General features: G+C 39.5%; 1 protein-coding gene across 3 annotated transcripts; it reads left to right on the forward strand.

The window, feature by feature from the left end:
* Window positions 1–27,272, forward strand: CHODL (chondrolectin). Of its 3 annotated transcripts, none has more exons than XM_027449272.3 (8): window positions 1–213; window positions 14,634–14,946; window positions 15,624–15,781; window positions 19,030–19,077; window positions 19,448–19,531; window positions 22,517–22,619; window positions 24,928–25,006; window positions 26,723–26,861. In XM_027449272.3, exons 1-8 carry the CDS (start codon window positions 69–71, stop codon window positions 26,723–26,725), a joined length of 933 nt encoding a protein of 310 aa, XP_027305073.1. In that variant the 5' UTR covers window positions 1–68; the 3' UTR covers window positions 26,726–26,861. The 3 variants fall into 3 exon arrangements, with proteins under 3 accessions (XP_027305073.1, XP_027305074.1, XP_027305072.1); XM_027449273.3 differs by lacking the exon at window positions 24,928–25,006 and adding an exon at window positions 24,724–24,796 and having other exon boundaries at window positions 26,723–26,825; XM_027449271.3 differs by lacking the exon at window positions 24,928–25,006 and having other exon boundaries at window positions 2–213; window positions 26,723–27,272.

Consider the following 27,272-nt stretch of genomic DNA (forward strand, 5'->3'; position numbering starts at 1 on the left):
GCGGCGGCGGCGGGGGGCTTGGGGTCGGGCTGCCTGGAGGGGGGCGGCTCTCGGCGGGCACCGCCGGCATGGGGGCCGGCGGGGGGCTGGGGCTGGGGCATGGTTTGGGGCAGAGGCAGGGGCAGGGGCAGGGGCTGGTGGCCCTGCTTGTGGCTGTGCTGGCGGCCGTCGCGCTGGGAGGCACCGGGGCGCTCGCCGGGCGCGTCCTCAGCGGTGAGTAGCGGGGCCGGGGGTCGGCGTCGAGGGGGTTTCGGCGGCCGGGGCAGCGGTGACAAAGCAGGGGGGGTGCGGGAGCAAGGCAGGAGATACATGAACTTGCAGGCTGGCGGCCGGCTGGTGGGCGTGCTGGTGGGCGAGCGGCTTCGTGCTTGGCCAGCCCGGCTTCCCTGGGGCTCCCGCAGTAGTAGCCCCGCGTTTGGTGGCCCGGTGGTGGACTAGTGGCTGGCAGGCTGAGAGTGAGCTCGGCTGGACCAGTGCGCCCAGCAGAGCCTGGAGCTGCTGGGATCCCGGCTCGGCAGAGACAGGAGGCTCAGCGGCCAAACTTCTGCATTAGCTTTGAGTTGGCTCCTGGCACCATGGGGTTTTCTTGTACAGTTTTAAGGCTGCCTGCCTGTCCTGAAATGTAGGCACTGCTTAAAACCAGAGCATGGACTTGCTACGTTGCCGTTCTGAGAAACAGCTATGCAGTGAGATGTGTTTCAAACGACAGGGGAATGTTTCTTCTCTTTGTAACATAGGTGGGAGGAGGAAGTAAACTATTAAGGATGTACAGCATACGTAATTTTGTTATGTGCGGGTGTATCTACAGCTTTCTCAAAGTGGAGAAGAAAACAATACTTCAGAAATCTGTGAGGTTAAACTTAGTGTAAAAGCTTTAGGATCCCATTGTGTGTTTCCAACACACAGAAATATATATGCTTGGAAGCTGCTAAAAGTAACAAAAAGGCTGTTCTCAGTTGGGCTTTGGGTCAGATCCTCCAAGCTAAAGCTAATGGGCTCTTGGAGGTGTGTTGGGCACACAAGCAAATCCAAACGTTTATCTTGAAACAAAGATTTACACACTTGGCTGCACTTATCATAGAATAATAGAATATCCCAAGTTGGAAGGGACCCGTAAGGATCATCAAGTCCAACTCCTGGCACTGCGCAGGTCTACTCAAAATTTTAGACAATGTGACTTAAGTGCACAGTTAATAAGTCGTGTGTAAATCTCTGTCTATGCAGGTAAGAATGTTGTCTCTTCATAAATTGACTGCAGAACAATGCAATTTATTTTTATATGAGCTGTCTCAGAGACTGTGATGGTGAAACGTCAAGGAAAGTCGTAAGGTTTTTGGTAGTAAGCAGTAGGTTGCTGACTGCAGGCAGTTTCCTTGTTAGTTGCTAATGGAGTAGTCACTGCCCACTGCAATGATGTCCTATTTATTGCAAGTTCATGTGCACAGCTGAGGTGTGCTTTTGTGTGTGAGAGAAATTATCTTTCAGGAAAAATAAAGTAGCAATAGTTTAAAACATTTTGTAAAAGCTTGCCTGCCTAGAGTGTACCTAGATGTTTAATCTCTTTCTGTTAACATGTAAACTGTGTAGTCATATACAGTAGAGCAAAACTCTTAGTTTAACAATTTGAATGAATAATGTACTGCACTTCATTGTTGTAAGTAATAGTGAAGGTTGCTCATCCATGAGATTGCACTTTGCTTTTAGTATTCTTGGTATGTCTGAAGGAAACCTGGACCCTTAATCTTCTACCTGAATCTTGTGCATTTAAGTGACACATACAGCACAATGAACAGAGGTCCAGCTTTTAAAACAGTGTACATAATGTGTACCACATAATCAAACAATTCCTAGGTGCACAAAAGGCTTCAGGTTTTAGAGAGAATACAGGCTACACCCTGTATATCAGTGAATTATTTAAAAGCATGTGATGAGTCTTATGTTTCTCTATTATGCTAGCTAATGTTTGGCTGATTTAATACAGGAGATTTGAAGTCACTTGCAGAAGAAGTCCTTTATGTACTATTAAATATATTGGCTGAAGTTGTATTCAATAGACAAAGGGAATCCATTCTAGGCAGTAACTGTCAAAGATATTTAGCATGCTTATTTCCAGAAATACTGGCAGGAAGGAGGACTGACTGTTTCCCACCTGAACCACACCCCTCTCCTGCCACGTGCACATGGATAGGTCTAGTCCAACTACTAGTCTGCACTCTTTCAAGCAAGAAATAGTACTGTTGAATTATTGGACAGTGTTTGCTGTCCACATCACTTCAGTCTAGCTTATCTGTATACAATAACCAACTGTTTGGACTTAAGCAGGCTTCCATTAAATGTAGAAGTCTACATCTTATACAGAGCTGATTCTGAAAAATCAGTAACTTAGCCTTCAATCATCATAATCTACAGTAAATGCAAATCTCTCCACTTTCCAAATATGTTTAAAAATAGAATCCCTATAATTCACATTAAAAAAAAAATATGAAACTGACGAGTACCGGTTGAAATTTGTGGAAAGGCTCCCAGTAACTGCAGTAAGTTTCCAGCAGTCCTAGCAATAATCGCAAAATTGCAACCATTTTGCCCACAGCAGCAAGAGGGCACAGAAGAAAAGGTCTACACTTTCAAAATGCTATTTCCTTAGCTAAAGGTTTCCTGTTTCTTTTTTTTCCAAGCATGTTAGTCTTCCTGTGGGTAGATTATTTGCACCAGGCCATTCCTATTTAGGCATTATTTCTGTCATCTTTAATTTGGCAATTGCTAAAGAGAAGTTATGCCAGTGTTTTGTAATTCTTAATGTTGCTAGGCAGATGTATTGAGCAGTGCTCACAGACTCCCTATCAGAGTATCTAGTCTTGCCAGGGAATTGATTTTTGAAGAAAAGGATCAAAGCAGGCTCAGGAGAAACTGCTGAGTCTGCCTTGCTGTCCCATGACATCATGAAGAACATAAAGTGATGATAATGCAGTTTGCAAAGATGCAATTACTTTAAGTATCTATTGGGCAGGAAAGATGCAAGCTAATCTTATTACTAATCATTTAACAGCCTATGTATTAATCATAAAAAATATACTTTAATGACCACCATTTGCTGTCCTTTTATATTTCTAAGGCTTTTAATTTTTTTCTCTTAACTGTGGCAGTGTATCAATAACAGGTTAAGTACTAGATACAGTATTTTAGAGCAGTATGTGCCTATTTTGGTGTAAAAGTAATTGAATAGAATACTGAATAAAGTTGAATATTTGGCAGGCCACGAAACAACAATTTTTTCTTGAACTATAGGCTCATTTGCTTCAGATACCTTTGAGGATGTAGATGTGTTCATTTGCACAGTTTATTAACTGGATTTGAGATAGCTGTAAAATCATTAAAGATGTATTTTCATGGGTAATAAATTGGATAGACATAACAACCCCTTTCTCAAAAGGCAAAATTTAATTTAGTTCAGCTGGCTTGGACCGTTTATGACACATGAGTTTTGTCTGGCTTTAATGTCTTTCAGTAGTTTTGGTAGGTGAAACCTGCTGGTTTTAGTAACACGGTCTGTTATTTTTAAGCTACATTAATAGTTCAGAATTTGGAACAGTGTTATTAAAAAAACACTGCATGTTTCATCTAGAAGAGATATGGTGTTTGTTACACAGCTATCGCATGTGTACTTTGTTGCAAATGTTCAGCATTTGGTTCCATACTGGAAATATTTTTTTTTAATGGAAATGCATATACACGTGGTACAAGATATTTTTGTTTGATTGATTTAAACATAGAATCACAGAATTTCTAGGTTGGGAGAGACCTCAAGATCATCGAGTACAACCTCTGACCTAACACTAACAAGTCCTCCACTAAACCATATCCCTAAGCTCTACATCTAAATGTCTTTTAAAGACTTCCAGGGATGGTGACTCCACCACCTCCCTGGGCAGCCTGTTCCAATGCCTAACAACCCTTTCGGTAAAGTTCTTCCCAACATCCAACCTAAAACTCCCGTGGCGCAACTTTAGCTCATTCCCCCTCGTCCTGTCACCAGGCATGTGGGAGAACAGACCAACCCCCCACCTCACTACAGCCTCCTTTAAGGTACCTGTAGAGAGCGATAAGGTCGCCTCTGAGCCTCCTTTTCTCCAGGCTGAACAAGCCCAGCTCCCTCAGCCGCTCCTCGTAGGACTTGTTCTCCAGACCCCTCACCAGCTTTGTCGCCCTTCTCTGGACCCGCTCAAGCACCTTGATGTCCTTCTTGTAGCGAGGGGCCCAAAACTGAACACAGTACTCGAGGTGCGGCCTCACCAGAGCCGAGTACAGGGGGACGATCACCTCCCTAGCCCTGCTGGTCACACTGTTTCTGATACAAGCCAGGATGCCGTTGGCCTTCTTGGCCACCTGAGCACACTGCTGGCTCATATTCAGCCGACTATCCACCATCACTCCCAGGTCCTTCTCTGCCTGGCAGCTCTCCAACCACTCATCTCCCAGCCTGTAGCTCTGCTTGGGGTTATTGTGCCCCAGGTGCAGGACCTGGCACTTGGCCTTGTTAAACTTCATGCAGTTGACCTCAGCCCATCGGTGCAGCCTATCCAGATCCTCCTGCAGAACCTTCCTACCCTCGAGCAGATCGACACATGCACCTAACTTGGTGTCATCTGCAAACTTACTGAGGGTGCACTCAATGCCCTCATCCAGATCATCGATGAAGATATTAAAGAGGACCAGCCCCAGCACCGAGCCCTGGGGAATGCCACTAGTGACCGGCCTCCAACTGGATTTGACTCCATTCACCACGACTCTTTGGGCCCATCTATCCAGCCAGTTTCTAACCCAATGAAGCGTACGCCAGTCCAAGCCAAGAGCAGCCAGTTTCTTGAGGAGAATGCTGTGGGAGACGGTGTCAAAAACCTTGCTGAATTCAAGGTAGACCACATCCACAGCCTTTCCCTCATCCACCCAGCGCATCACTTTGTCATAGAAGGAGATCAGATTCGTCAAGCAGGACCTGCCTTTCATAAACCCATGCTGGCTGGGCCTGATCGCCTGCTTGCCCTGCAAGTGCCGTGTGATGACTCTCAAGATATCTGCTCCATGAGCCTCCGCTGAGGTCAAACTAACATGCCTATAGTTTCCTAAGTCTACCTTCCGGCCCTTCTTGTAGATGGGCGTCACATTTGCTAGCCAACAATCAGCTGGGACCTCCCCTGATACCCAGGACTGCCAATAAGTGATGGTTATCGGCTTGGCCAGCTCCTCTGCCAGTTCTTTCAGTATCTTCAGGTGGATTGCATCTGGCCCCATAGACTTGCATACATCTAAGTGCTGTAGCAGGTCACCAACAATTTCCTCGAGGATTGTGAAGGCCACATCCTGCTCCCCATCCCCCTCCACCAGCTCAGGGTACTGGGTATCTAGAGAACAACTAGTCTTGACGCTAAAGACTGAGGCAATGAAGGCATTAAGCACCTTAGCCTTTTCCTCATCTCTTGTCACTAAGTTTCCCCCCACATCCAGCAAAGGATGGAGATTCTCCTTAGTCCTCCTTTTCATGTTAATGTATTTATAAAAACATTTTCTGTTGTCTTTAACAGCAGTAGCCAGATTGAGCGCCAGATGAGCTTTGGCCTTTCTAATTTTGTCCCTACACATCCTTACAACATCCTTACAGTCCATCTGAGTGGCCCACCCTCTTTTCCAAAGATCATAAACCCTCTTTTTTTTCCTAAGCTCTAGCTACAACTTTCTGTTCAGCCAGGCCGGTCTTCTTCCACACTGGATTATCTTTCGGCACGTGGGGACAGACCGCTCCTGAGTCTCCCTGCTTGAATCTGTGGAATTGAATAGGGTTGTTAGTACCTATGAAGTGTTATACTTTGGGTAGCTTTGTAGATTTCTTTTAATAAGCATAATTAATTGCCGGGGAAACAGAAGAATGAGTACATATTGTAAAATGCCAAGGAGCCTGTTGCTCGCAGGAACAGCATTGCTAGACCTATCGGAGACAGAAGGGGGGGAAGTGGGTCTGACATCAGTCTTTTCCTCCTTCACATAAGAAAAGGGAAGGCAACTTGCAATTTTTAGGGGGTTGTCTTAGCAACTCTGTCAGCACTTTATGTGCATGATGAACCCCAAGGACAGTGCAACTATACACTGGCTCCTTATCCAAGCAAATGGCTGTCTGCCATGATCACTCCTGTGATATATACCCATAAAGTTCACATGATCAGAAGAAAGGAAAACTGTTATTAAAGGAGAAGCTAAATGTATCTCAGGCTTTAAATTTACAATGTGCTAGATATCTGAAACAGAACTGATGTCAAAAAGTAGGTATGTTTCACTTAAAAGAAAGAAAAACTGTCAGGGCTTTAATGATTTGATGGGGGGAGAGGGGGAGAGAGAAGTGCTTATGAAATACTTAAAAGATTTTTGATGCCTATATATCACACAAACCAGCAACTAAAACTGCTTAATTGTTTCATAAAAAAGGATATTTATTTTCTAGTTGAATGCATTTACCCTGTATTGATTCACATAATTGTAATTGTATGTTTTTCTGCATGGATAATTAGAAGCTAATCAACATTTCACCACCCATAATGAGATGGTGATATCAAGCTACTTCTTCATAGCTCTGTTAGCAGTGTGCCATGTGTGCCAGTGCTGTTAAGCTAACTAGAAGAAATAAATGTGTGTTATTTTCTTTGTAAAACAAGTGAATAAACCTATCACTGCTTGGAGAAGATGACAGCCTTTCATGAGGGCAGGTATTGCAATTCCCAGTACATCTAAAACAAGCTAGTGTCATTTTAATTGTGTGAGCCAAATGGAAAAATCCAGGTGTTAGTGAAGGGGGCAGTTATAACTAATGATCTTTAATAGCCAAATCAGCACTGCCCAATGCCATTTTACAAACAGAACTGTCACCTTCTGATGGCTTGTTTTTGTAAATGTGTAGGTCTTATTTGTCTGAGAGCAGTTGTTATTCAGAAATAACCCATTCAGCTCCCTGTCCCCAAAAGCACTTGGCAACACAACAGCATAAATAACAAATGCTGGTATTTAGAAATTTTTTCAGCAATAAATAAACCAAAAATCAATTCCCATGGCTATAAAGAGGAAAATAAGACCTGGATTGGTCTAAGACAAATGCTTCTTGTATTGCTCTGTATTCTGTTCAATTGTACTGAACTGCAGTGTGAACAGTATAATGCAGTATCTTTTCTTACAATTTTCCTTTTCCCATTTTCTTTCTGTGCGTTAGTTCTAGAGATGGGTGTTTGGCAGGTGTCTGAGGCCTTTATCATCATCTTTGATTCACAGGATATGGAATGGTTAATAGCTGAAGATAGACACATAGGTAGCATCTATAAAATGACAAGTAAATTCTTCCTGTTCTTTCTGAAACACAGGCCAAATAATCTATCATTTTTACATGCTAAAGCATAAGAATTTGTCAAGAAACAGATTCTATTATGAAAATTATTGTAAAAATTCTGGGTCATACATAAGTTTTGCTTAAGAGAAGGACAGCCTCTCTTAAGAATCTTCACTTATGTGATAATGACCATATGATAGGCACTCGGACTTTCTGCCTGTACAAATACCTCCCTGAAGTACAACTACCTAAAAGACAAATGGCCCTCAAATATTTTATATAAATACTTAAAGGGAACTCAGAATCTTTGAAAGTTTTTTTTTTTTTTTTTTTTTTTTTTTTTAATAAACATCACTTTAGAGAAATTGTATTATGACAGTTAAGGTATAAACCCTAACCCAGGAAAAAAGCTATACATCAATGAGTGACTATTCTCTCTGCAGACTTAGATATGAAGAAGGTGGGAGGAAAAATGTACCTAATGTGCCAAAAAAGATTCACCAAAAATTGAATTCAGTAGACTGGATGGATACAAGTATGACGCAGTAAAACATGAACAACAACATATCAAAACATGACCAGCAGCTGAAACAAATCAAAATATAGCTAAATGATACAAGGGACAGTTGACATGATGTATCAGCTTTGAATCAAACTGACTAGGAAATTTTCATTCCTTTTAGCCCCTACTGACTACATTCTAAAGTGGGACTTGTTGTGGAACACCCTCTGTCCTGCATACTGGTTACACAGCCCTTGAGGTCAATGTGCTCACACACACAAGTCTAAGACCAAGCCTGGACTTCATAACACAAGGAGAGAAATATATCTAGCCAGTGGAATGTTTTGGTTAATTTACATTGACTTCCATCATGCTATTATTTCATGATCTCTTTCACAGAAGTCCCTATGTCTTTGTTAATTTATTTTCAGAGGCCTCCATCAGCCTCATTCTGGCCTTTGGGATTCTGGTTAGTGTTAAATGTTCCACATTTCTGTGCACCAAATGTTCCTCTACTTTTTTCTGCTGAATTCATTATCTAGTAAAGAAAAAAGTCAGTATGAAAACAGGGGACTTTCTACAGCAGGCTTTGTACATTCCTTTGTTCGCTCTTTACACATGCTATGCACATTCATCTACTGTTCCCTGCAAATCTAGGTGAACACTAATGGTAGCTGAAGTGAGCCATGGACTGTAGATTATTTTATTAGGTTCAAGAGGAAGGGAGATGGGATTTACCAGCAGGGAGCTTGTCTTTTATCTGGGATTTCCAAAACCTTAAGCTGAGTCACGTTCATTACTCAAAATAACCTTTGTGCCCTTCTTGGCCAATGGGTTGTAGATGAAACTGAGCCTGTGCACTTAGAGAGGTGGCTCTTTGAGATGGGTGCTCTCTTAGTAATTTTTGTCCTCATTGACATCATCATGAATTCTGTCATGACGGACCTAAAGGAAATTACTGATTCTGTTTAATGAGGCATCATTATTAAAACATAATGGAGGCATAATTGATTGAAATACCAGCTATTTGCTTGTTTCTCCTTTTCTCAAAGGAGATTGTTTTTTTTCTTTCAAAATTACCTACAGAAATAGTTTAACTAAGTATCAAGTATTTGAATTAAAGCTAGATTTGGTTCAATGTTACCAAAACATTATATTATGGAGCTGCTGTGTGACACCCAAGGATGAAAACTGAGCCATATTAATGCAAAGGTGGTTAGCACTTCTGAGATCAAATACTTGCTTTCTTTAGCTAGAGATGGTGAGACAAAGTGAGAGAAAAGGAATTTAAATCAGATTCTTTGCACTAGGCAACTGGAATTGCTAAGGCTGAGCGGGCTGAGGGAACAAGGCCAGAGTTTTGTTGTATGGCTGGTGTATTGTGAAAGGGAGAAAAACATAATCACCTCCAGGTTTGCTCTCTGATGAGGAAACTGGGGAGACCTACCCTTGCAGTTTTGCAGTGCAAGAATGCGAGGGAGAAGAGGGAACATTCTGTCAGTTAATTGTTGCTTCAACACACCACTCTTCCCTCAACAGACTTATTAGAGCTCTGGTGTTGATGAAAAGTTAAGATGTGGGTTTATGTCAGCAAGCCAGGTGCATGTTTTTACTTTTCTCTATGCCTTTTTCTGACTGGGATCTAAGCAGCCCTGCTTGGGAGAGTGAAGGTTGCTCAAGGATTAAGGAACTAATACACTCCATGCAAAGAAGGGTATGAGTACTCCACCTTCACATCTACAGGTACGGTTGTTTGAAACATCAACTTGTCTGAGCATCTGTAAGGTATAACAGTGAGAATGAATTCTTAGATCTTATTAATTGCATTAGTTAGATCTTTGGTCTCTTGTTCAAGGGAGGAATAAACACATTTACATCTTTTTTTCTTTCTGGATGTGCTGTGATGAAACAATGTTTTCTTTCAAGTTTGTTTTTTCATCTCAGACAGCCTAGGGCAAACAGTGTGGAAGGGTTGCAAGGGCCTAACTTACTATGCAAAGTGAATAAATATAGGTATCTTTTCCTGATTCATCCAATAGACTTGTTTTCAAAACTATTTCTATTCAGTTGTGATAGAAAATTGGAATTAAAGTAATGTTGAAATAGCAAATATTGCTTTAGGATTAACATTAGAGTGTTGACTGCCATAAAGATATTAGAAGAAGTTTAAATAGTCTAGAGTTAATGTTTCCATACTTATCTCCTTTACAGTGTGGTGCATTCTGTCATTTTCACTAGCAAATTGTTTCTGCTTTGTAGTTCATAAAATAGTAGTGAGACAAAGCTGTAAAAAATGAAGCTTGAAAGCTTGACATCTCAGTGTGCTCTGAGAAGAGCACTAAAATGTTAACTGATTTGCCAGCTATTAATGCACAACTGCAGATTGCCATTAACACATTGAACTAGCTCCACGACAGCAGATAAAAGTCTCCTTTAAAAGAAGAAAGAAAAGATTCATAGAGGGTTATTACCTAAACACAGGAACTAAATTAACTGGAACAAAAAATATTCACAGCTTCTTCCAGGAAGCTTACTACTCTGCATCACACTTCATTCACGCAGGTTAGGTCTTAAGCACAAATATTTCTTGCTGTTTTCCCTGCTTGCTGTTTTCTGTTTTTGTTTTGATGTATATTCTTGCACAAATGATCAGCCTGTAAAGTGGAAATGCTTTTTAAATTTTATTTTATGCATATGTGTGTGTAGAGGGCAACAAATGAAAGGGCACTGGAACAGCCTACCCAGGACAGTGGTCACAGCACCAAGCCTGCTGGAGTTCAAGAAGCATTTAGACAATGCTCTCATACACACGGTCTGGTTTTTGGATTGTCCTGTATGGAGCCAGGAAATAGACTTGATGATTCTTGTGGGTTCCTTCCAACTTGGGATATGATTCTATGAAAGAGAAGTAACTTAAAAGTTGGCTTGTATATGAAGTTTCACTTGTTCAATTTTTTAGTTTTATAATAATGAATTTTAGAGTTAACAATGCACAAATACCTACAATAACAAAATTGTCTACAAAAAAATGGTTCAGATCAGTCTGAATTATATAGGAATAATAGTGTACAAATCTTCACACACAGGCTTTCACTAACCATTTTAGACCCTTGGGTACGGGCCAGGCCTTTACTTCTGTATTCTGGATGGTGCCAAGAAGGCTCAGGGTGCATTAACAGTGCCAAGCTGTTACTGGGCTTCATGAAACAGCATCATACCAAGTGTTGCAGTAGCACCTATTGCACAGTTTGCTGCCACTGTACCTGTCTTTCTCCCAGCTCTATACAGTCCCATGTTTTCTTCAGCTTGGTGTCAGTCATGGAGCTGTTAACACTGGTCCAATATGGAAGGTGCATCAGCATACAGTGCAACTTGGAGCTTATGGGCACACACTCTATAGCAGCTCAGAAATGGCACATGCTAGTTGGCACCCTAAATTTCCTAGTGGCACATGCACCTGACTGGAAAACAAGTACACTGAATAAACCTGGTCAGTTGGCCAGCAAGGACCCATTTCTCCTGTTGGAGATATTTTGTTACCTGAATTTGCTTGTTTTGTTACCTGAATTTACTACTTAATGTCAAGGAGAACATGTGCACCAAATGAAAGATTTCTATAGGAGTTTTTCTAAAAATTGTCTGGGAAATAGAAACAGCAAGACAAAATGGACAAAGGAACCTCCTTAAATCTGCTTATACATCTTGAATTAAAGCTTTGAATTCAATCTTTAGTTACAGGGATGGGTGTGGTCCACTTGCTTATAAATGATTACCGTTTTACATAATTCAGTGCTAATCTTGCACTCTTATGTACATATGTGTACTCTGGCAATAAGCCATAGTCACTCACCCAGTGATGAGGATCAGAATGTTGAACAGCTCCTTCCTCACTGTGTGCTCTGTCCTGTCAATGATACAAAGCTCCTGGGAAAAATAAAGTTGTGTTAACACTAGGAAAATTTGAACTGCAACATTATATATAAACGAGTTGAGCTGTGATTTCATATGCAGCTTTCATTCTTGTACTTCACACTTTTGAGCATTTAGATTTATCACTTTTTTACTTTGATAATAGGGGGTCTTTTTTCATTTTGTTCAAAGCAGTCTGATGAAGAAACACATTATTTTATATGCATCTGTAATGAAGTGCCTTCACCTTGATTCTTCAGCACCATTGCCCAGCTAGGACTATGGCTCTTTCTACATTCAATGTTACAGGAAAAAAAATAAAAAAATAAAAAAATGTCTGGTTTATAAGTAATTTAGATAATGTCTAGTAGTTCTTATTACATTGGTATCCTTGAATAATTCTTATTTAGTTTGAAAAAATGTAGGAGAGTTTATTTCACGATGGTAACAAAACAGACTGGAAAAACTGATCTTTTAAAAGGTGCTTAGTTTATTTCCTTACATACTTTTTAGAACCCTTCCCGTGTCCTCCAAATAAACTCACTGGAGTCCAGCTGCAGCAAAGTGAGCTTGCTCATACCACATCTTGTATATGTTGAATAAGCTCTAGAGAATCTCTCTAGTTGAAATTCCATTTCAGAAAAAGGGCATCTGTCTTTCTCAGCCTAATAACTGGAAGGAAAAGACATTATTTCATCATTTGTCTTTTTATTTATTTATTTTTATTCTTTACGGACAAAACTCTGAAGGGCAAGAGAAAACCTTTGTGAATGCAGTAGATTGAGTGATTTTTGAAAGCATCTTAGGGATTTTTTGTGGTATCTGGATAGTACTGCGATATCTGCTAACGTCTGGAGCTTCTGTTGGCTGTGTTAGGAGTGTGGCTGCCACCTCCAGCACCTCTTGTTCCTGCTCTTCTCCTGCCTGGTCCTTGGAGTCCAGCCTGGTGCTTGGGGTCCCTGCCAGGGCTGGGCGATGTGGCTGCAGCTGTCCTATTTACAGGTTCAACCTGTAGCAAAGCTGAGCATGTGTCCCACAGACACACAGACAGGGCTGGTCACACAGACTGCTGCAGACAAGGCTCTGTCTTCAGCAGCACCCACATGTGGGACCCATGTTATAGATAAACAGACAGCTGTGTCCGCTCCTCCTCAGGCTCACAGAGACAGAAGGGCCCTAGTGAAAACAGGTGTGCACACACACGCATAGCACTCTTCAAGCTCACAAGCATGCACACATTAGCAGATCCCTCAAGCACCAGCAAGGCCTTTTTCTACCCATCACCCTGCCTGGATCCCTCAAGTACCAGCACAGTCCCTCTATGTATTTAGCACCCAGCCTGGATCCTGATCACAGACCCATTACCCGCTTCACAGGCACCCTACTTGCCAGCTGGCCCAGCTTGAAGCTCACTTTACACACTCATCCCTCATCTACACCACATCTGCAAGTCCCCTTGGGCATACCAGCACTGAACCTCTGCCCTTGCCCTGGACCTAAGGCCTCTGCTACTTGTTGTCTGGTTCAGCTTAAAGTTTGATGATGAATACATGTGCACACCCAACCCACACCAGGCTGGGGAAGATACAGACTCTTGCACCCTATAGCAGCTGTCACCAGGTGCACAGGCCCCACTCCAGCTGCCAGCATGTAGCCCTGCACTCTCCTCAGGTTAGTCTTCCCCAGAAGCTGTTTTTTTTGGGACATGCGCCACTCCTGGTGGTGGTGATAGGGGCCTGGCTTGGAGATGCTGCCTGCTCCAGGAGCTGATGATGAAAGTACACCTATGCACAGGACAGAGAGTGAAAATACATGGAGAAATAATTAAGGAAAGATGTAATAAGAAGACAGTACAGACTGCAGTCATGAGGTGCAGGGTTCAGTCAGGCAAGCATACTGACTGGCCCCATTTTACACATGAATAGCTGCTTTTATACCCCTTTCTGTTTCCTCCTTGTTCCTCCCCAGTCTCTAACCCTGCACAGTCCCCAGTGTGCATCATCCCACTGACTCCCTCCCTCCCCCAACATCCTGGTCACCCAGGTTTGCATCCTTATCAGTTGCTAAGTCCTGTTTACGTGGAGTTTCTTGATTGCCCTACAGCTGGTGTCCGACAAGTATTTTTTTCTTGTCTTTTCCTCTATTACATTTGTCTGCCAGTTTTGCTAATGTATATTGTTCATGTCTCTTTTTTTTTTTTTTTTTTTTTTTTTGTTATTCCTTTTTGCACTGAAGAAGTAATTGATCAGGTACCCTTAGATAAACCAATGCTCTCTTTCCATATACACCTAGAGGTTGTATTTAGAGATGTAGAGATGCTATAGTAGAGAGTACCTATGAAGTCCTTGTAAAAGCAGCCTCTCAAGGTCAGAACCAAGAATGTGTTAGCTTCTTCCTGCCACTAAAATTGAGAAGTTTAAACTTTTTCCTGGTCAAATAGTTTTGATTACCAAATAGAAGTGGAGCTGGCCCATTTCAATTACATAGATACAAAAAGCTACTTTCCAAATCTTAGCTTTAACCGAAGTACCTGATGGTACAGTCATTAAAGAAGAGAACATTTTTCTAGAAGTCGGTGGGAGTTTTCAGTTTCTCAGAGACAGTTTAAGAAACCTTGGGAAGAAAGGCATAGATTCCTATGTACTAGTGGGATATGAGCTATGTTACATTCAAGCTAAGGTTTCCAGCAGTGTCTCTTTATCACCGTAAGTCCTTCCACAGAGGTGCTTAAGAATAAGTCTACCCTCCTTCTACATCACTGTATTCATGCTATGCTGTACTTTTTTCTTCTTCTTCTCATTTGTCATATTTGTTAATATACTCACCCACCTTTTTTTTTCTTTTTTTTTTTTTTTTCAGGTCAAAAGGTGTGCTATGGTGACTTCAAGCATTCTTGTTACAAGATAGCTTATTTCCAGGACTTGTCTAGACGTGTGGGTTTTCAGGAGGCCCGCCAAGCTTGTGAAATTGATGGTGGGGCTTTACTGAGCTTAGAAAGTGAAGCTGAGCAGCAACTAATAGAGAACATGTTGCAAAACCTCACAAAGTCAGGCTCCGGGATTTCTGATGGAGATTTCTGGATTGGGTTGTGGAGAAGCAGTGATGGACTAGCCACCTCAAGTGCTTGCCCTGACCTCTACCAGTGGGCTGATGGAAGTGTTTCACCATTCAGGTAAGTCTGTAAAACTGCTTCTTGAGAAGGTTTCATGGAAAGAAATGGAGGGTGAAATGCCTGGCAAGTCTTCGGTAGAGAAAGAAGCAGAAAGACTTGCTGCCCCATGAAGTTAACAGCATGACCCCTTAAATTCTCCAAAGGGGAGCTGGCAGCAAGGGTTTTCAATTTCAATCTGTGAAAGGATAGCATAGTGTAGGTCCAGTCTAAAATTGTCTTTATTCCCATTTCAGACAAATTCTGCAAGACTGGCCTCCTCAGATCAGGCAGGCAGCCAACAAGTAAATTAATGCATGTTATTTAATTCAAATCATTCCAGTTTTACCCTGTCTTTTGAAAAAACTTTCTTTTCCTTAAGAAAAAGGCCAGAATAACAACAGCTCACAGGAGCAGGTAAGAGTCAAATGGGAATGAAAATGGGCAAGAAAGCAGCAGAATGTTATGCCTGCAGTGATGATTTTGGCCAGATTTTTATTAATAATATTTTTAAGATCCAGGTATTTGTAGCCTAGGCCCTGAACTCCTTTCACAGAGGTGTTGTGGGAAATGCAGCTTATCTTTGTAGACGGTGGGGCCACTGGGGTTGACATTTCTTCATTGATATTAACTGTTTTCCTTGATGTTCTGATGAAATTTATCATCAACTTTTAAAATTTTTTATTTATGTGTACTGCTAGAAATTGGTACACAGATGAGCCTTCCTGTGGAAGTGAAGCCTGTGTTGTGATGTATCATCAGCCAACTGCAAATCCTGGTCTGGGAGGGCCATATCTTTATCAGTGGAATGATGACAGATGCAACATGAAGCACAATTTTATCTGCAAGTATGGCCTAGGTAGGTGACACTAAAGTCATATTTCATAGATGGGACCATTTCTTAGAAAAACAATGCCTCTTGTTTTATGAGGGAAGCTGCAAATGTCATGTGATCACACCATTAGACCTGCCCATGATACTGATTCCTTTAGCGTGTGAGTGGTGGAGTTGATATTAATAGAGGATGTAATGTATCTATTTATTGATAATTTAAGTAAAACTACCTGTATGCAATAAGAATGTTTTCAAGGTTAGCTTCACTATCACGCCTTCTCAGGCTTACTTCAACTCATTCAGTAGTTTATTCTCCATTAAGTATATTAAATGGCCATTTTTAATTCCTCTTCTTACTATCAAGTAGGATGACAAGAGCATCTCTTGCGCCTATTGCAAAAAATTAAACCTCATACCTCTGATATTTTATACCAATGTATGTATATGAGAACTATTTCTAAGAGTTTTGGCTTAAAGAAAAAAATAGCAAGTCCAGAACAGCAGGAAAAAAATTCTGCATTCACACTTGTAGATTTATAGATACAAAAAGCAGATGCACACTAGTTCAGATAATGACAGAAAAAGACAGATCTTAGGCAATTTGGCTGTACTTTCAGACATGACATAGGTTCTGTATAAGTCAGCAGAGGAAACATCAACTATAACCTAGAACACAGTGCAATCAGAAAAAGGACATGAAAAATAATAATTTGTGGTGTGCCTGCTTTTTCAAAAACTAAGCTGGAAGTCAGAATACATTTGAAATCATACTCTTAGTAGCTATTTAGCCCACCTAATTTGGCAGTATTTCCTACTGTTTTCTATATTAATGATCTAGCAGTGATCACAGTCTTTGGAGATGATACATTTGTTTTAGAGATTCAGGCTATTTTCTTCCACCAGCTTTGGTGGATAGAAAATTGTGTCACTGTCTATTGTCTTAATGGTGTTAATAATGGCAATTAATATTGCAAGTAAATACTGAATACTTGGAAGGTTTGATATATTCACACACTTAACACCCCACCCTCTATTGTTTCTTCTAAAATTATTAGTGTCTATTATTTGTTATTTGTCTTTTGGTGATTGGTGATTATGTTGGTCATACAGGCCATTCAAGGAACTGTGATCTGCAAAATTCTATCACTTCTACAGCTGATCACAATTATTTTGAAATAAGAGAATAAAATACAATAATAACAACTTTTATTATAAAAATAGCAGAATAGCAAAATTATAACATCCAAAAATGTAAGTTTGATTAAAAAGTCTCAGTTTCAAGCTATTTCAATCTTTAAAAACAAACAAATTTAAGTGGAATAATCATTCTACAATAGCAAACTACTGACCATTCCAGCTGTGATTCGATAAAGACATTAATTCCTATTGCTTTCTCTATCAGAAAAAAAAGTGTTGGATATTTTGAGTTTCCAGAAAACAAACTGATAAAAGTAACAATGAAAATGAATTTATATTTTTTTTCACCATGTATAAATAAATCACTAGTGTATAATGAGGAATGTTACATCAATAAGGCAAACAATAGACAGATTATTATTGACATTATTATGTATCTAAATACACTAATGCAAAATCCTAGCTATTTACTTTCCATGCTGCTGGAATTGTGCTTGTCAGCAAAAGACTATTCTCCAGAAATATAGTTTTGTATCACATGGAAGAAAAGAATAGATGTATACATGTATATAAAAAGGCATATAACATTTCTTTCACTACCTAAAGAAAATACCGCAGTGTAAGAAAATTACATTTGCCATCTAAAACCCAGGAGGACTTAGGAAAGACCCTCCTGTTCTCTCCAATAGCTTCAGTAATAGCTTCAACTTCAACTATTAGTAATAAAAAAAAATGCAGCCAATTTACTAGGACTGTTATGGTGACATGTGGACATTGAATTTCAATTTATTATCTGAGCGTGTTGTTTTTCACAACATTCCTGTCTGAGTATGATACCAGTCATAGGCCAAAATGGAGAGGTTGTATGTGTTCATGATGTAGCTGCATCTGATTTTATCAGCAGCAAGTTCAGAGTAGTCCTTCATTGGGCAGTCATACTCAAGCAACAACTGCATTTCTGGTAGTCACTTTCATGTTTAAGCATTTAAGCATTGTTGCAATGTCCAGTCTGGCTTTAAATCATATTGTTCATTCACTGATCTTAAACTTAATTATAGGTTGGTAATTGCAACCACTTTTAGTTCCTGTCCAGCTCCTGTAGGTTTGATTATACAATCAAATTAAAAACTCATCTCCTTTTCTGCTGTCTAGAGTGAACAGCTCAGTTCTTAGTGGTATTTTGATATCTTTCTTTATATATGGCCAAATGTAGCCAGTTTTTACCAGAGGAGATGAAATAATTGCTTTTGTTCTATTAGGCATTAATGCCTCTTTGATTTCTCTTAGCATTTTTAGTTTATCAGGACACCTGGAACTGCAGGCTAGTAGCACTATTATATTAATATTATCTTAGGATATGGTATTCAAAATATCATGCAGATTCTACTCCTGTGCTCATCCTTTCAATGTGAGGTTATTATTTTTGTAATCTTTATATTTTATTTTTTTTTATTTTTATTTTTTTTTGTAATAACCATAAGTAAACTTATAAACCTCTGCAGTACAACTCAATGCCATGATTTGGTCTTTCAGTTTCTTATGCATTACAAGGAATATGATACTATCATTCCTATTTTGGTAGTTTCACTTCCTTATGTGATACATTAGAAACCACTGCCCATTTAGGGCTGCCCATTGTAAAACCAAATTACATGAAACTGACATCTGACCTCAAAAACTTGAGCTTCTTTTTTATGCTTTATAGCCAACATTCTTTAGGCATTATTTTAAAAATCTGAATAAGACTTAAGTATTAATCAAGAACACTTCCTTTCTTGTACTGTTTTAGTATCAACTGCGTAAATGAAACTTTGGATATGTTAAGAGTTTTATTTAGCACAAGAAATTAAGAGATTCAGTGATTAAGCCAATAACCTAGCAGATGCCACCAGGAAATAGAATTTCAATTAACTGTATAGCCCTTTTCAAAGGGGAGGGGGGAAGTATGAACTAGAATTGAATTGACACTAGTATGCAAGTAGTCTTTGGTAAGAAAACTGAATGCTGAAAAAAATAAGTAATTATTATTTTGGAGAATATATCTATTTCTGTGATACCACAAGCAAAACAATGAAAGTATCTGTTTTATTACACATCTAACTCTTTAACTATTGATTTCAAATATTGATTTAACAGACAATGTCTTAGAAAAAGAATTAGGAGACAGAGCAGAGCCAGATTACGGTAAGAAATTCTGATACACTGAATTGAATTGCAATAATAAATAACTATAAGGATAATTTACCAGACGCTCCAAAATTACTCACGTTTAACAGACATAGGTTAGTACTGGAACATGTGAAAAATTTATCTTATAGAGACTAATAGCTACAAATATATGGCTATCATTTTAAATACTGCTGGTCATAATGCTGGTTCCAGATACAAGCACAATTTTGCAATAAAATTTACACACTTATATGCAGCAGTTTAATCCTGGAAAAATTATTTTTTCCAATGTAAATGAAAATGTAATTATGATTAATTTATTAAACAACATAACAGCTATATTTTATACACACAGTTTTCCTAAAAGATCTGATATCCTTTCCAGGTATTTTTCCAACAGTGCCAGCAGGAAATCCATATGACACACAGAAACCAGAAGATCAGTATCACATTATAGCTACTGAAACAGGTAATGTGTTCATAAGAATTTAGAGATATGGTAAAAACATTAACAGAGGACTCAGTTAATTATTAACAACTTCCATTATTATCTATGGGAGGAAGTAATCTGTCGCCCCAGAGAGTGCCCTGAAGAAGAATGCTTTTGAGTTGATTTCAAGAGTCCTACGTGGTTCTACTTGTAACTGTGGAAAGAAATATTTCCATGTCCCCCCAGATTTTGATCCAAGCCTGCAGTTTAGCAGTCCTTGAAACCTGCACTGCTGTCTCTGACGCAGGTGAGTCTCTGTTAGGATGTAAGATTTCACCAGCCCTCATCCAGCTGTGGAGCATTTCCTTCTAGGGCTGTGATAGCCAATGCCTTGTCTCTTCATCTCCTTCCATCTTCATACCCTACATGATAAACAAACATATGGTGCTTATCTTTTTATATCTGATGCCTGGGGATCACAAAGACAGCACAAAGGAATCCTTCCTAACAGACACAGCATGAAGTTTTCAGTTATCTGCAGATTAAGCACCATGTCATATGTCCTGAAATACCCTGTATTTTAATGAACATCACACAGAATCACAGGACGGTTTGGAGTGGAAGGGACCTTAAAGATTGTCTAATTTCACCCCCCCACCATGGGCAGGGACACCTCCCACTAAACCAGGTTACTCAAAGCCCCATCCAGCCTGGCCTTGAACACTTCCAGGGATGAGGCATCCACAGCTTCTCTGGGCAACCTGTTCCTGTGCCTCACCACCCTCATAGAAAAGAATTTCTTTCTAATATCTAATCTAAATCTAACCTCTTAAAAACCATTACCCCTTGTCCTATCAATGCACTCCTTGACAAAGAGTCTCTCTCGCAATTTCTTGTAGGCCCCTTTAAGTGCTGGAAGACTGGTATAAGGTCTCCCTGGAGCCTTCTCTTCTCCAGGCTGAACAACCCCAACTCCCTCAGCCTGTCTTCATAGGAGAGGTACTCCAGCCCTTCGATTATCACTGTGGCTCTCCTCTGGACTCAGTCCAACAGGTCCATGTCCTTCTTTTGCTGGGTGTCCCAGAGCTGAACGAAGGGCTCCAGGTGTGGTCTTACGAGAGCAGAGCAGAGGGGGAGACTCACCTCCCTTGTCCTGCTGGCCACACTTCTTTTTATGTAGCCCAGGACATGGCTGGCTTTCTGGGCTGCAAGAACACATTGCTGGCTCGTGTTGAACTTCTCATCAACCAAGACACCCAGGTCTTCTCATCAAGGCTGGTCTCAATCCACTCTTCACCCAGCCTGTATTTATGCTTGGGTTTGCCCTGGCCCAGATGCAGAACCTTGCACTTGGCCTTATTGAATCTTAGGAGGTTTGCACGGGCCCACCTCTCAAGCCTCTGGATGGCATCCCTTCCTTTCAGTGTGTCAACTGCATGGCCCAGTTTGGTGTCATAGGTAAACTTGCTGAGGGTGCACTTGATCCCACTGTACATATCACCAACATTAAACAGTGCCGGTCCAACACCAACCCCACATGCAAAGAGAGGTTAAATGCTTTGCTGAAAGTAGTAAAGAAGGTGCTTGATATTTTGCAGATGTATGCCTAGGGTCCTGAATTATGTCCTATGCCCTGCAGTTCTTGAAGAGTAGTAGCATAGCCTTAATTCAAGGAATGGAACAACTCTAAAAAGCAACTCAGGGTTTTACAGGATTACAGCACGGTATTATAGAAAGTTGGCACTCCCTTTCCACATTTGTTGGCTGAATTTGAGTGAGTTTCCCAACTGATGTTCCCACTGTTTGCAACTCCAGAGGAACAGATATATTGATGAACTGTGTTTTGAAATTTATATTACTATTAAAAAACAAACCAACCATCAAACAAAACACATTCAAAGATTAATCTAACACTAACAAACAAACCCAGCCTTTATCCTTGCTAGTGAAAATATGTTCAGAAGAGAACAATGGGTAAGAAAGTCTTCACAATATGTACCCTATTTGTATAGTATTATAAAACACAGGTATACACTTATTGAAAAACAGACCCTTTCTGGAAGCTGTAAACCTCATCTTCTATTCTAGGCAGATAATAGAGTCCCAGCTTGTACCACTTCCCACTCCTTTTGCCCAGGAACCTGCAGGGGAACATCATCATCTCTCTCCACGTTATTCTGGGACAGTTTACATATGTCTTTTAAAGGGAATGGGAAGAGCAGAGTTTGTTCCTCTTGTAGTGCTGTGTAGTCAGGAAACCATAATTGGTTTCCTCACCAGGAAACTCACAGCAATTGAGTAGACAGGTTATATGCACTGTGGAAATCATTTTAAATACTTGATTTTTCAATCACAAAATTGGAAATCTTTCATTGCTGCACAAAGAAAATGTCAGAATTTAAATTGTCAAGGTATGCTTTGCATATCATTGGGGAAGTAGTATTTTATTATTGATATTGCTGAGTCATCTTTTTGGAGCTCTTCCTACAGAAGAAATGCATAAATGCTATTCTTTCTTTCTTTCTTTCTTTCTTTCTTTCTTTCTTTCTTTCTTTCTTTCTTTCTTTCTTTTTCTTTCTTTCTTTTTCTTTCTTTCTTTCTTTCTTTCTTTCTTTCTTTCTTTCTTTCTTTCTTTCTTTCTTTCTTTTTCTTTCTTTCTTTCTTTCTTTCTTTCTTTCTTTCTTTCTTTCTTTCTTTCTTTCTTTCTTTTTCTTTCTTTCTTTCTTTCTTTCTTTCTTTCTTTCTTTCTTTCTTTCTTTCTTTCTTTCTTTCTTTCTTTCTTTCTTTCTTTCTTTCCTTCTTTCCTTCTTTCCTTCTTTCCTTCTTTCCTTCTTTCCTTCTTTCCTTCTTTTTCTTTCTTTCTTTCTTTCTTTCTTTCTTTCTTTCTTTCTTTCTTTCCTTCCTTCCTTCCTTCCTTCCTTCCTTCCTTCCTTGTGTGTAATGTAATGTATTTCTGATATTTTACTCACGTGGTCAAGTGTATATCAACATGGGAGGCATTAATGAGAACTTTTTGTCTTGTAGGTATAATTCCAAATCTAATTTATGTTGTAATACCCACTATACCACTGCTGCTGTTGATACTGGTGGCTTTTGGGACTTGCTGTTTCCAGATGCTTCATAAAAGGTAAAATATACTGATTCAAAATGGTTCTATAATGCAAAATTCATGTTTCCATTGGCAAGCTATTCATACTGAAAGACTGCTTACATCTGTTCCCAAATATGCAAAGCACCGTCTTTTCATCTATTAAAATGTAAGTAGTTTACAGCTGTTAGAGCTGAACATTCACCTTCAGACTTTTCCACAGATAAATTAGAATAGTTCCATGTCTCTCAAAGTAGGTTGCCAGTAGGACTTTACCTGTTTCTGAAGATTTGCTGACCAATTGATACACTGAGCTACTGTCAGCACTTTTATTTCACCTCTTCCATCATGATTACCTCCTATATAGCATCTGGGCTTAGGTGGGGTCCTCAGTGATACAGGGCAAACTCAAGAACTCAATTCACTTTCTGACAAAAAGGGACGATTGTTCTGAGCAGGACTAGCAGCTGTTTAATGATGTTTCAGTTCACATCCCATATGAACATGATGGGCTACAGGAGCAGTAAAATTGAAAACAAAAAGCAAAATTTAGTTTTGAGCCACACGCCAGTGCAACTTTTTTGTACGTCATGTATCTGTCAAAGAAGACACATAAAGTTAAATAGATAAGCATACACAAGTATGTTCAAACAGTCATTATTATTATGCAAACAGGAAACATTTCAGCTTTTGAAACAGGATATGTTTTGATTCACACTTAAATACTTTTGACCTTTTTCCTTCTCAAAATGTGTTGTACCAAAATATGACAATCTAGATGCATTTTTTTTCTGAACTAGTCTTTCTGTAACTTTCAATGATATTTTTCATTCTGCATTCATTTCATAGAGTGTTCTCAAGTTATTGTAGTCAGAGAAGTTTAACCTGAAGTATATTTTATGGATAAAATTTATTTTTACAAAATAAAAAGAGCAACAGATTCAGAAGCTTTGTTATCCCTATTCTCTTGAAGTGCAGAAACGCTAGCAGGGAATTTTACATCACTGTTACAGAAAATTAGAAAAAAAAGATTTTTTCCTCTTTACTTTTAGTCCTTTAGTTTGTGTTTGTCATTTAACTCTTCTTAGTAATGTGTCTCATTGAGAGAACTGAACATATAAAAATGGTATTACGAAGTCTGCCATATAAAATACATGTAGATTGTGTCTTAATGATACACATTTCCCTATAAAGAAAAGGAAAATGCATGCTTTCCAAACTCTTTATGGCAGGCAAATTCAGGGTAGTGAAAAGTTGTATGCACTGTAGACATAAGACCTTGGCAGATGGACTATAAAAGGCTGGCAACTCAAAGAAAAAAATAATAAAAAAGGAATCTAATGTATAACAATAACAATTATATAAATAACCTAAATCTGGAATACATGTTATAATGGACCTGGATTTATTGGTAAGTATAATGACATATATGTTCATACCTTTTCTGGAAGATTTTTCTCCCTCTGAAAGAGGATTGTGGAGGCTAAGGCTCTCAAACAGTCTTAGGAAGACAATGAGAGATTCACGGCCCACTGAAATCAATAGAAATAGTAGTGTTGACTTCAGCGGGCTTTGATCAGGCCTTTGATGCTATAGCAGTTCATACAGAATTAATTAATCTGAACTTCCAATAAGTAAATATTGCATGACACAGGTATTGGAAATTCATCTTGGAAGATTGTGCTGTTAATTTATTGGTTTGAGAGACTAAATGATACAAAAATTAGGAAGAAAATAGATTGAACCAGAACAAAAACATTTTTTTTTTCCCAGACCATTCATTTTGAGTTATACTAAAGCTTTTAATAAAGGAAGACAAAATCTTTTTTTTTTTTTTTTCCATTAAAATTCATCTGTATTCTGATATCATTGAACATTTGTTTGTAACTGTTGAAACAAATCTTTCTTTTTAAAAAGTGTTTCCATGGTTATTTTCAGTTATATTTCCACATATGATATACCTAACAAATCATTTTGGTTCATCCCAAGTACACAGTTCTTGGGCAAAAAACAAATGAAAGAGAGTCAACCACTTCAACTGATCAGCTGCACAGTGCGGAGCTTTAAGAAAGGGATTCTGTCCTGCCGGGGAAGGAGGGACCCCCAATTTTCTGAATGAACCTGATTTCTCATTCTTTTTTAGGCTTCTACAACATGGTGACCTTTCTTCTGAAAGCCACAATCCATGGCCAACCAGGACATGCCTAGCTTGAAAGGTCATGACTAATTTTGCCTGGCGTTGGGCTCTTAAAGGGTAGTAATAAGGCAAAGCAAATCATCTTCCCTGTAGCTAGTAGAAATGATCAGCTCATTCATGCTTAGATGCTCTCCCTTTCGTTTCTTCCAGGGAAGCAAGGAGAAACTGCTTCAAAGACCCATCTCCATTATCATCTGAATGCCTTGCAGAAAGTTTAAATTCCAACCTGGTATATGTCTCAGTTTCTATGATTGCATTTGATGGTCAAACCAGCAATATGCTCAGCCTATTTATTGCACCTTTCTTACTAAAACCTGTTTCCTGAACCAGATGTATAGCTGTTGGAAATCAGTGTAGGTTCACTGAAGATAAGCTTGTATTACATAGCTATAGTTCTGGCCCAAGTTATTTAGAAATTGTTCCTACTCTGTGGCAAGAACTCTCCATTCAAAGCATTTCACAAGAAATTTAAAAAACATGCCTGATTTTGCTCTATTAATCTGAAAAGCAGTAGTGAATCAGTTTCTTAAAGAAAGAGGCACTGAAACTACTTGATCCATTGCAATTACTTTGTTTATAGCATTGTGGCCTGATCTAAAGTCCACTGAAATCAATAGGAGTCTTTTCAATTACTCCAATGGGCTCAGGTACATAATGCATTACTTTGTAGGACTTCAGAGGTAAGTCTGGAGGGACTGAAAACTGTTCATCTCCCTCAGAGTGCATTTCAAATCAATTCTGACTCACTTATATTAATATACCAGTAACTGAGTAAAACTGAATGTATAGTGCTGTTGGGATCTTGACTCTCAGGTTTCCAACTTACAGAATTACGTGCTGGCATAAAGGCCACTTCTCCTCCTCTGCTTTTTACTTAATTGGAAAACATATCAGTGTGAAACATTCTGTCCAGTGACTGAAATACTTTTACCAAAATGCAGCTGCAGAGGCTCATAAAATGCCTGTTCTTTTCAGCAGACTGCAGCGCACTGTCCTCTAGCATGTAAGTGAGGGAAGGTGGTGCACTGTAGAAGTCAGACCAGAGAAGATGCTACCCATATGGAGAGACTAGCCTCATTTTACAGTGTGCTTCAGGGTTCCCTGTGAAGATTAGAGTGAATGGTTTTGCAGTGTTCCAGAGCAAGTATTTTGGGACCGGTTTTATCTTTTTTACTCAAAACAAAACAAACAAAAAAACACACAAAAAAAACTACTATCAAAAGTGTCGAATGAAAACTATGCCTAAGGAAGCTTTCTACTGGTCATTCATTGCTAGGAATCTGACTCATATCCCATTATTTCATTAGAAATGAGGTAGAGCTCTGAAGGGAAGAGGCTTTCTGGTTTACCTCTACATGCTGGCACCCATTAGCGTGTCACGGTCACAGGGGTACAGCTCCAGGATATGTGTGTGGGCATGGTTGTGGTAGTCACCGTGGGTGGGTGGGCTTGTGCGTGTTGGACACAGGTTTGGGGATGCGTATACTCCTGTCCTCCATGCATCCTTCCATACAAGGGAAGTGATCAACCTTCCCCTGCCCTGCTCAAACAGTGGCCACACAGTCATCCACACCTATTCCTACAGAGTAGTCTTCCAGAGGGGTTTTAATCTCTGGCCAGAAATGGAGAAGACTATACTGTATGAGTAGGTGTGGATGAATGTGAACTGAAAAATAAAAAATAAATGCTATCCAAGTCACTTCACTGCATGGGAGGAACTCCTAAAGAGGGTGGTCTGGTAATGTTGGTAACAGTTTCTTACCCTGACCTCACCACTGTGGCACTGTGCTTGACGCAGCATGGGCATGACCCTTATGTGGTTGGGGAATCTATGGCAACAAAAATGGCCATCAAACAGGGGATGATCCATGTGTGATCACAAACTTGATTCAGGGCCTGTACAAGTACACACGAACTGAAAATAGTTTATATTTTTATTTTTCAGTAAAGGAAGAACAAAAACAAGTCCAAACCAGTCCACACTATGGATTTCAAAGACGCCTAGGAAGGACAGTAGCATGGAGGTATAATGATTTACTGACTGAAAGCAAAGCAAAAATAACATTTTGCAGTCAGGCTGTATTATAATGTCATCTAAGAACATTAGCTTGGAATGGCTTGAAAATGCAAAGGATCTACGAGAATGAACTCTAAGCTCCCCCTTCAGGCAAATGTTCAGATCATTTTTATATACTGTTTGATTATTAATTCAGTAACAAAATATGCCATGCTAAATAAAGGGTATGTGTTTATTTTGCTAAGAGATGTAAGTTAGCTAGTTGTGAGTAATGAAATGAACAGAGCATCTGAAGTTTTTATGAGGACATATCTACAATGTGCATCAGTTTTAAGATAGATTGTTTGTAGTTAAACAAAACCTCTTTGTTTCCTTTAGTCTCTCATGCATTGTAACCTAGTTGATGTACTGTAAATGGAACCGATAATTTTACAGTGTAACAATTATTTATCTTTGCATAAATGTTTGATACAAAATA

This window comes from Anas platyrhynchos, chromosome 1, assembly GCF_047663525.1.
Source record: "Anas platyrhynchos isolate ZD024472 breed Pekin duck chromosome 1, IASCAAS_PekinDuck_T2T, whole genome shotgun sequence".
NCBI lineage: Eukaryota > Metazoa > Chordata > Aves > Anseriformes > Anatidae > Anas > Anas platyrhynchos.